The sequence below is a fragment of the Olea europaea genome, chromosome 2 (assembly GCF_002742605.1).
Source record: "Olea europaea var. sylvestris chromosome 2, O_europaea_v1, whole genome shotgun sequence".
NCBI classification, from domain to species: domain Eukaryota; kingdom Viridiplantae; phylum Streptophyta; class Magnoliopsida; order Lamiales; family Oleaceae; genus Olea; species Olea europaea.
In genome coordinates, this window is record NC_036238.1 from 26310296 (window position 1) to 26319676 (window position 9381).

The following is a 9381-nucleotide window of genomic DNA, read 5'->3' on the forward strand; positions in this document are numbered from 1 at the left end:
CATCAAAGTTTAGTGAGCCATAAAAGACATTTTTCAAAATTTAATGGTCAAAATTTTACCATCACAGAATTTAATTGTATAACCGGACTCCACGCTGCATTACGTTAACCACGTCACCAATTTTGTTAGAGGTTTCAGACGAAAGTTATGCTAGTAAATAATCTACAATATTTTTCAAAATTTAGTGATCAAAATTCGATATTTTAAATTTTAATGAAAAATCGAAAATATAGACCTAAATTCAATGGCTAAAACTTAATATTTTAAACTTTGTTCAGCAATAGAATAAGTGAACCTAAATGAAGTGACCATTGAAACAATTAATTCAGACATCTTAGCCGTTAAAATCCACGAGTCCCTTACCATTCCCCCCATTTCATCGGAAAATTCAGCAGCCCTAAAATACAGAAAAATTTAACGATCAATGATAAGTTTTAAGCCGCCGGAGGTGCGGGCGGCGTCTTCAAAAACGCCGTCAGCCGGATCGAACTCCAGTTCGAGCTCGATCGTGGCTGCAGAGAAAGCGTTCTCCTTCATATCCAAAGGCTGGCGCGAGGTTCGCTCATCAGCCGACGCCGATCTCCAGCTGCTCAAGAACCGCGCCAACTCGTTCAAAAACCTAGCCGATAGAGAACTCGAGAATTTCCTTCACTCCGCTTCGAAATCACCCTTCAGCGTTCCTACAATTACAGCCTCTGCCACTCTTAATCACCCTCTGCCAGCGGAAATTGACTTTGTCAGAAAGATTCAGCCGAAATTGTCGGAATTTCGGAGGGCGTATTCGTCTCCAGACTTCAAGTTGTACCCGCGGCCGCAGATTAAGATCAATTTGTCTGCCATCAAGAACGCAATTGTTGCGGAGGTCGAGGATGAGGAAGAGGAGAATGAGAGGGTGAGTTTCAGGAGTTGGAGGAGGGTGAGATATAAGGAGCGGGAAAGAGAGGAAGGGCAATTTAGGGAATTTTGGGAGCCGATAAGGGCGTTTAAGTCCAGGCTCAGGGAATTGGAGCACAAGAGCTCCAGTGAATTTTTCGAGGGGATTAAGAACAGTGAATTTGTGGAGAAATTCAAGTCAAGTCTGGTATGCATTTTCTGATTCTTTCAGTTCCATGTCTTCTTTTATTTATGAGTAATTTGATATAAAATTTTGACATGGTCAAGACTGAATTTTTTTAATTGAAGTTTTAGGTTAGTAGTTCGGTTATCTGTTACTATTCCAGATTTAGTTCTTGTTAAAGTTTGATAAGAATGGGAGATTGTGTCTGAACATGATATGGCCATTCACTTCTTCTTCATTTGCAAGAGAACCAAGTTGAGAAACATGGAATTTTAAGCCTTGTATTTGACTCGTAAAAACTTCTTGCTTCATAAACGGCGTTTCCAGCTGCAAATCATTGGATTAGAAATTCTAACAGAAGTTTCTTCTAGAACACCCTTTTCGATAATGTTTCATTTTCCGCCAGGAATATAGATGATGAACGCATGAGTATAGATGAATTAGGATTTATGCTCTTCATGTTGGCATAAGCTACTATCAGGTGGTTTTAAGGTACTGTTCATGAAACTAAAATAAACATGTAATTATCAAGTTAAAATTTTCAATCAGTTGAAACAATTTGGTTAAGTGAATGTGCATCCTGATTCTTTGGGATGCACTAAATGATGTGGTTGACTTTGAAATCAGGAATTTTTTTTTTATTCTTCTCAGTTACTACAGCAAAACAAATGTCATCTCTCTTAGTGTATCTTTAACAATGTTTTCTGGTCACAGCTTTAACTGGCAATTGAATGGGTCTATCCTCTTTGATGATATAGTTTTTTAACTTGTTGGATGCCTATCTGTAATTGCTAATATATTATAAACGTCTTCATTATGAGTTATTTATTAACTTTTGTCGACCTTTAAGTTTATAACTTGACTTATACTTCTTTTTTAATTATTTGATTTTGCAGAAATCAATTTACAGGGATCCAAATGATTCAAAGGTTGGTGCACCTTTTAATTTAATTTATGCTTGTTTGATATTTTTAGATGTGGATGCTGCATCTTGTAACTTTTTGACTAGCTGAAGCGATGAGAAGGTTTTTAGTTAACGATCAAATCTTAATGTAAAGATCAAAAGTAAATCAAGTATTTTATTTATTTATTTATTATTATTATTATTATTTTTTGGATGAGTAGCGCTAAAAGGAACTAATGGGGGCAGCCTGTATGTAAAAAATTGTCAATCATATGCAGTTATCTATACTGCCCATAAAGCCAATCTGTGGAAATATGTCATGCCTGCTACTAGCACTTCACTAAATATTTTCTGTACTTGATGCAGGAAGTTCCACCTTTCGATGTGCCAGAACTACTGGCATGTTTAGTTAGGCAATCTAGCCCATTTCTGGACCAACTTGGCATTGACAAAGGTACGTGGTTATAACAAAGTTCCGTTCTTGGTGTAGAGTTAATGTGAAAAATCCCCACAAAGTTCCTAAAAGAATTGACTTCTTTTTCTTTGCTAGTTAATAATGTTATATGATTTCACCTGTCAAGATATGGAAATAAAGAATTTGGTGTTAATAATGCTTCTAAACTCTTCTTTTACTCTGATTCATATATATATATATTCACACACACACACACACACACACACACATAAATTTATTTAATTTTTTTTTTTTTTTTGCTCTCCACTGTGGTAGCATCTATTAGAATATGTGTTAACAAGTGGAGGTTGCACTAATGGATGATAAATAAGGAAATAACAACATAGGTGGTTGGTGCATCTATTTGTAGACCTAAAAGAAGGTTGTGAGAACAATAGACCAAGTTACTAGAGGGAGATGTAGACCAATATAAACATGGCTTGATGTGGTTGCAAAGTATTTGATTCACTGGATCTTTTGGTAGATGAAACAATGAAAAATGATTCATATAGCCAACCACGAATTATTTTGAATAATTTTGGACACATCTTGTTCCCCGTCTGGGTAGCCATGTTGCAATTAATTGATGTTTTCTGGGTCTATCATAATTTTATCGGCCCTGCCCCTTTGATACAGAAAAATTTTGACAAATTAAAAGATTAATGCTATGTAGCACCAATGGTGACTTCCTACTTTTAAATGATCTATCGATTAATGACACTTGAATGCCACCTAGACTGGTACTTAGCACTAGGTTACTCAAATAAAAAAGAGATCCAATTAGCTACATAAGAGCCTTTTTGAAGGCAACCGAAACTGGAAAATTTGAGCAAAAAGTAGATGATGAGGTGGTGTTTCACAGGTGGGGTAGGTCCAGTGATTGGGAATCGTGAAGGGGTGGTACATGTTTATTGTGTCATTTTGTTTCTAACCTTGTCCTAGAAATGATTCCTTATCTCAAAAGAGGTAATTGGGCTTCAATTGTTTTCGTAAAATGAGCCTTGCGATAGGTTTCCCTATTTTTGTCCCAAAACGAATTAAAGGCTGGAACCATGGTACTTTCATCCTAAGAAACATAGCCCAATAATATTTAACTAGTCTGGTGATTTTCCTGAGATGTTTGGGGGGGCTGAGAGGTTCTTAGTGAGATTTGAGTGAGTTAAGGTTGCTTTAAGCAATAATAACCCTGAAGTAAGTACTTAAGTTTCTTGTTTCCTGGCTTTAACTGCGTGTAGGATATAATTGTCTATAGTAATGTACTAGTAAGATAACCTGCTGAGCTCAATACTTTTTATATTTTTGTGGCAGGCATATCAGACAAGATTGTGGAAAGCTTGTGCAGCAAACGCAAGAGTCAACTTCTACAGCGTTCCGTACCTGCGGGAGAATCTTCTATTGTTGAAAGTGAGAACATCAGTGATGAGTTAGATTTAAGGATAGCCAGTGTTCTCCAAAGTACTGGGCACTGTTATGAAGGCGGTTTTTGGAGTGACTTTGCTAAACATGATGTGTCAGAAAAAAAAAGGCACGTGGCCATCGTTACCACCGCCAGTCTTCCTTGGATGACAGGAACAGCTGTAAATCCACTGTTCCGAGCAGCATATTTAGCAAAATCTGCTAAACAGAACGTCACGCTTTTGGTTCCATGGCTTTGTAGATCAGATCAAGAGCTTGTTTATCCCAATAATCTTACTTTTAGCTCACCAGAAGAACAGGAATCTTATATACGAAGTTGGCTTGAGGAAAGAGTTGGCTTTAAGGCTGACTTCAAGATATCATTTTACCCTGGAAAGGTAGCTTCTTAACAAATAAATTGCTATATAATGTTGTTATTTTTCTGTCCAAGAATTCAACTGTACCTGGTGAGATTCATATGGCCTTATTTCACTTAATTATCCTTTTGTACTACGTTTTTTTGAAACTTATGTTTTGGATTTTTCAATCTTAATTATATTAGGTTGGCCAAATTTTAGGTTAAAGGGACTGTATAATTGTATTGTACACAATGAAGTTAAGCCCCTATTTGTCACCCATCATTTGGGAAATTAAAGAGTTGTGTATAGTATTTTTTGGAGAATGTATGGTTAAAAAATAAAGAAACTTCATTGATTTGTGTGTAGAATATTTTATTGTGTGAATGTGTGGTAGAGAATGATATTGTAGCAAATAATTTATAATTTTAAAGGGGGCAAACAGACACTAAACATGATTGTGAATATGATCTAACGAGACTTGTTCACTTTCTTTAAGATGTAATGCGATTATTGCTATGATAGTGTAATTCGAACAAACAGTAAGAGGGGACAAGATTAAATATCTCGTCGGTATTTCCGGATTTTACTTCCTATATGTGGAGAGAGGTGTTTAGATATCTGATGCATTTTTCATCATTATTATTTTCCCTTTTCAGTTCTCAAAAGCCAGGCGAAGTATTATTCCTGCTGGAGACACTACTAAGCTTATTCCATCAAAGGATGCTGACATTGCAATCCTAGAAGAACCAGAACATTTGAATTGGTACCATCATGGTAAACGCTGGACTGATAAATTCAACCATGTTGTGGGTATTGTTCACACAAATTACTTGGAATACATCAAGAGGGAAAAGAATGGGGCCCTTCAAGCTTTTCTTGTGAAACATATAAACAATTTGGTTTCAAGAGCATACTGCGACAAGGTATTGGTTAATCTCTGAGCATTCATGTTCTGACTATATTTTGATTGTATCACAACTGATCAACATCTCTGATTTTGTCAATAATTACATTGCTCATTGTTCTGTGTAGGTCCTCCGCCTTTCTGCCGCTACGCAGAACTTACCAAAGTCCGAGATTTGCAATGTTCATGGTGTAAATCCTAAGTTCTTAAAGATTGGAGAGAAAGTAGCAGCAGAGAAGGAGCGCGGGCAGCCTTCTTTTTCCAAAGGAGCGTATTTCTTAGGCAAGATGGTTTGGGCAAAAGGGTATAGAGAATTAATAGATTTGTTAGCAAAGCGCAAAAAAGACCTTGATGGCTTCAACTTGGATGTGTATGGTAACGGAGAGGATGCTCATGATGTTCAGAGCACTGCAAAAAGGCTGAATCTGAATCTGCAATTTATGAAAGGCAGAGACCATGCAGATGATTCTCTTCACGGGTAAGCATAAATTTTTTTTCCTCCTCTTGGGTAATCAAAACCATTTTTGCATGTTGATATGTAGTACTCGACTATATTTGGACATTACAATGAACTGGATTTTAGTTTTTCTTTCTTTCTTTATACTGTCATAAACTATCTAATCAATGTTACCATACAAGCCGTCAGCAATTTTCTCTGCAACACACCATGTATATTTAGATAAAAATTTCACCTGAATTGCTGGTATATGAAATTGTTTATCAAATTTTTATATCGTTGTTTGATCTTCTCTATCAAGATAACAAATTTCAATTAAAAGCACTGAGCAGTGAGCACAACTTCTTCTCAGTGGCCATCTTTTTGGTGCTGTCATTGACTTTTCAGGAAAGGGGTCCTATAAGCACATTTAGTTCCTTTTTATTTCCTGTCTTTTGACTTATGTTTCTTTGCCTGCAGTTACAAAATCTTCATAAATCCCAGTGTCAGTGATGTGCTCTGCACTGCTACTGCCGAGGCCCTTGCGATGGGAAAATTTGTGGTCTGTGCTGATCACCCATCAAATGAGTTCTTCAGTGCATTCCCCAATTGTTTGACTTACAAAACACCAGAAGACTTCATAGAAAAAGTAAAACAAGCAATGGCGAATGAACCTCAGCCACTTACCCCTGAACAAAGATACAACCTTTCATGGGAAGCAGCCACCCAGAGATTTATGGAATACTCCGAACTTGACAAGGTTTTGAATAATGCAAGTCTAGGAGATTCACGTAGAAGCGGCAAAATGGCAATCACAAAATCTGGCTCAATGCCCGACTTGGCAGAAATGGTCGATGGAGGATTGGCATTTGCACATTACTGTTTCACTGGTAATGAGTTCCTAAGGTTGTGTACTGGGGCAATACCCGGAACAAGGGACTATGATAAGCAGCATAGCAAAGATCTTCATCTCCTGCCTCCTCAGGTGGAGAACCCTGTATATGGCTGGTAGGTAGATACTAACTTGTAAATCATTATTTGCATAATGTAATATAGAGTTGTGACATATTTAAGGTGTGTTGGTTTGAGGTCAATGTGATGATGCTTATTACGATTTTGTTTTGCCTTGGAGCTAGAAATATGTAGTTATGAAATGAAATGCAAATTACCAAGTGAGAGTTTATAGCAGCATATCTAGAATGTAGTTGTAAAGCTTCATTGGTAACTTGTTTAGTTGTCGAGCACTCTCACACCACCAAATATTTTCGTCTCTCTCCCCCTAATTCCATCCTGTTCTATGAAGGGAAAACTGGGCCCACATAGCATATGTTGATCAAACAAACAACGAATAATAAGTTAAATTTTAGTTTTTAGTAAATTTTGGTATGTTGTATGAATCTATTTTTGTGATTATATTATGTTCATTGTTTCTTCAAATGAGCTTCCTATTTTGATTCTATTAGGCTTGTGTTTGTTATTTGCATTTTATGTAGGCTTCGTAGGATGGACACTTCAATTTAGCTAGCGTGTTCGTGTTCGTGTTCGTGTTCGTGTCCGTGTCCGTGTCCGATACGTGTTGATATGGACACTTCTCGAACACTCAACTACAGGCATTTTTCATTTTTTTATTAAAAATATTATATATTTTTAACTCAAAGTTATTTATAAATAATAAATATGTACTCATATTGAAAATATTATAATGAGAAATTATTAACAAGTATAAAATTAAATTTATACTATATAAATAAAGAATTTTATGTGTCATATTGGTACTTCTTTAAAAAATTGTGTGTCGGCATATCTAACACGGGTATGTGTTGGTGCATCAAATTTTATTATTATTTTATTATTATTATTCTTATTATTATTATTATTATTATTATTATTATTATTATTATTTTGTAAACTAGTTGTTTACAGGTGATGAGTGAAGAAATTTTGTTAAAGAGTGACCAAAATCAGTTCAATCTTATTGGATTAGGATGGTTTTTAAGTTATGGTTCATTTGTTAGTCCATGGACCATGGTGATATCTCCACGGTTCCAAACTCACCGACTAAATAGTAAATAATATCAACGGGAGGCTAATTTAGTGACTAATTTTCACAATTAGTTTATGAAAAAGATTTAGAAAATTTACTTTACTATTTAAGTAATTATCACTGTTCTTGAAGTTCATGTCAGAGATTATATAGAATTAGATTTGATTACAGAAAGACGTTGAGCTTAAGTATGAACTCTTCCCCTGGCGGTAAAAATCGACATTTTTATTCTTGACAATTTGGTAATTCATTTATATTTGATATGCTCAATTATGCAGAAGTGTAAGATTAAGTCTTCATTTGGTAGCAATTTTTCATCTAAAAAATTCAATTTTTTTAATATTATTTTATTATTCCAGTCGTCATTTTTTATTTTCTTACTCACAAATCACTTTTCTTTCTAACAATAAAAAAATCAATTCTCATCACCACTATCTAATAGACCCTAAGAAAGAGGGGGGTAAAAAAGGATTGTCTTTTATGTTGTGTACAATCTTCTCCTTTTTATTTATTGGGATTCCTTTTTTTCCGTTTAATTACTTGGTAAAGTACCATCTTTTTATTGCTTTTATGGTAAAATACAGTATTTAATTATTGCGATTTAGATTAATTATTTGATTAAGCAAGTGACTGAAAGATGCATGCATGGCACGGTATTATAATTAAATTATATTTAAAAAGGATTTTATTAATGTATGTAGCTATGATTGTCTACACGCACTGAACCCCTCAAGATCTAGACATCTATTTTCACATGAGGGAAGCTAGTGATGAACCATTTAATATTATATCAGTTTTGGATGCAATAGATGGAACGAAAATAGTTCACAAATTATTTATCGACCATATTTTTCTTAATTCAATTCGATCCAGTTTCTTGTATCTTATACAATATAATATGAATGTTTATTTACTCGTCACTTTTGAGCATTTAGGTAAAATCATAATGAAATTAAGTTTGCCAAGACTTAAGAGAATAAAGTGTATTGAAATATATGTAGAGTTGTCAAAAAGGTGAAAATATGAAAGTGTAAAGAATTATTTGTCGAACAATTGGTGTTAATTGATGTTTCTATTTTATAAAAGACATGTTAGTTTCGACTTGAGATAGAAATTTCTTGTTGAATTACATGCTTGCTTATAATAGAAATAGATCCTCTTTGAAAGGCGGTGATTCAACACCCTTCTATTTACCCGGTAATGTTTGGCGTTTCCACCACTCCGTCAAGTATGCAAGACCTGAAAAATGAAGGCGGGGCTTTCTCCCCCGTTTTACCTCCGGCGTGAGAATTAGTTTTCAGACTTGGAAAGAATATATTTGGAAATCAGATGGCTAAAAATGAGAATGGGAGCTAAAAAAATCATCCCTTACCTGTGTCTCATCCGGGGGTATTTATAGATATTAGGCACTAGGTAACCGCTGGGCGGTTGTGATGCCACGTGTCCCACGATGATATTCCCACTACAGCCACGTTCTGAGTGATGAGTCCTTAACTTCCCGTCTGAAGATTGTACCCGTATCAGCGGCCATGTAACCTTGTCGATTCGTTAAAGGTTTTATGGCTAAGTGTTTGGACAAAGGATATCATTCCCGTTGAAGATTTCGCTTAGTGGTAGAATGATTTATTTGGGTAGCGGTAGAGCGCCCTTTGGGGGTTGTGGTAGAGTGCTCCCTAGACGTAGTGGTAGAGCGCTCCCTAGACGTAGTGGTAGAGCGCTCCCTGGGTGTAGTGGTAGAACGCCCTATGAAGGTCGATGGCCTTGCATCAGTTTGCTGTGATCTGCCTTGCTCGTCCTTGGGGGTGTCTCCTTCTACCAACCTATATCA

At 35.8% G+C, this 9381-nt stretch overlaps 1 protein-coding gene across 1 annotated transcript; it reads left to right on the forward strand.

The window, feature by feature from the left end:
* The first annotated feature begins 359 nt into the window (after positions 1–359).
* Positions 360–6700, forward strand: LOC111368502 (digalactosyldiacylglycerol synthase 1, chloroplastic-like). Its single transcript, XM_022989772.1, has 7 exons — positions 360–1081; positions 1954–1986; positions 2328–2415; positions 3724–4208; positions 4826–5092; positions 5202–5551; positions 5990–6700. Exons 1-7 carry the CDS (start codon positions 425–427, stop codon positions 6519–6521), a joined length of 2412 nt encoding a protein of 803 aa, XP_022845540.1. The 5' UTR covers positions 360–424; the 3' UTR covers positions 6522–6700.
* The last annotated feature ends 2681 nt before the right edge of the window (positions 6701–9381 follow it).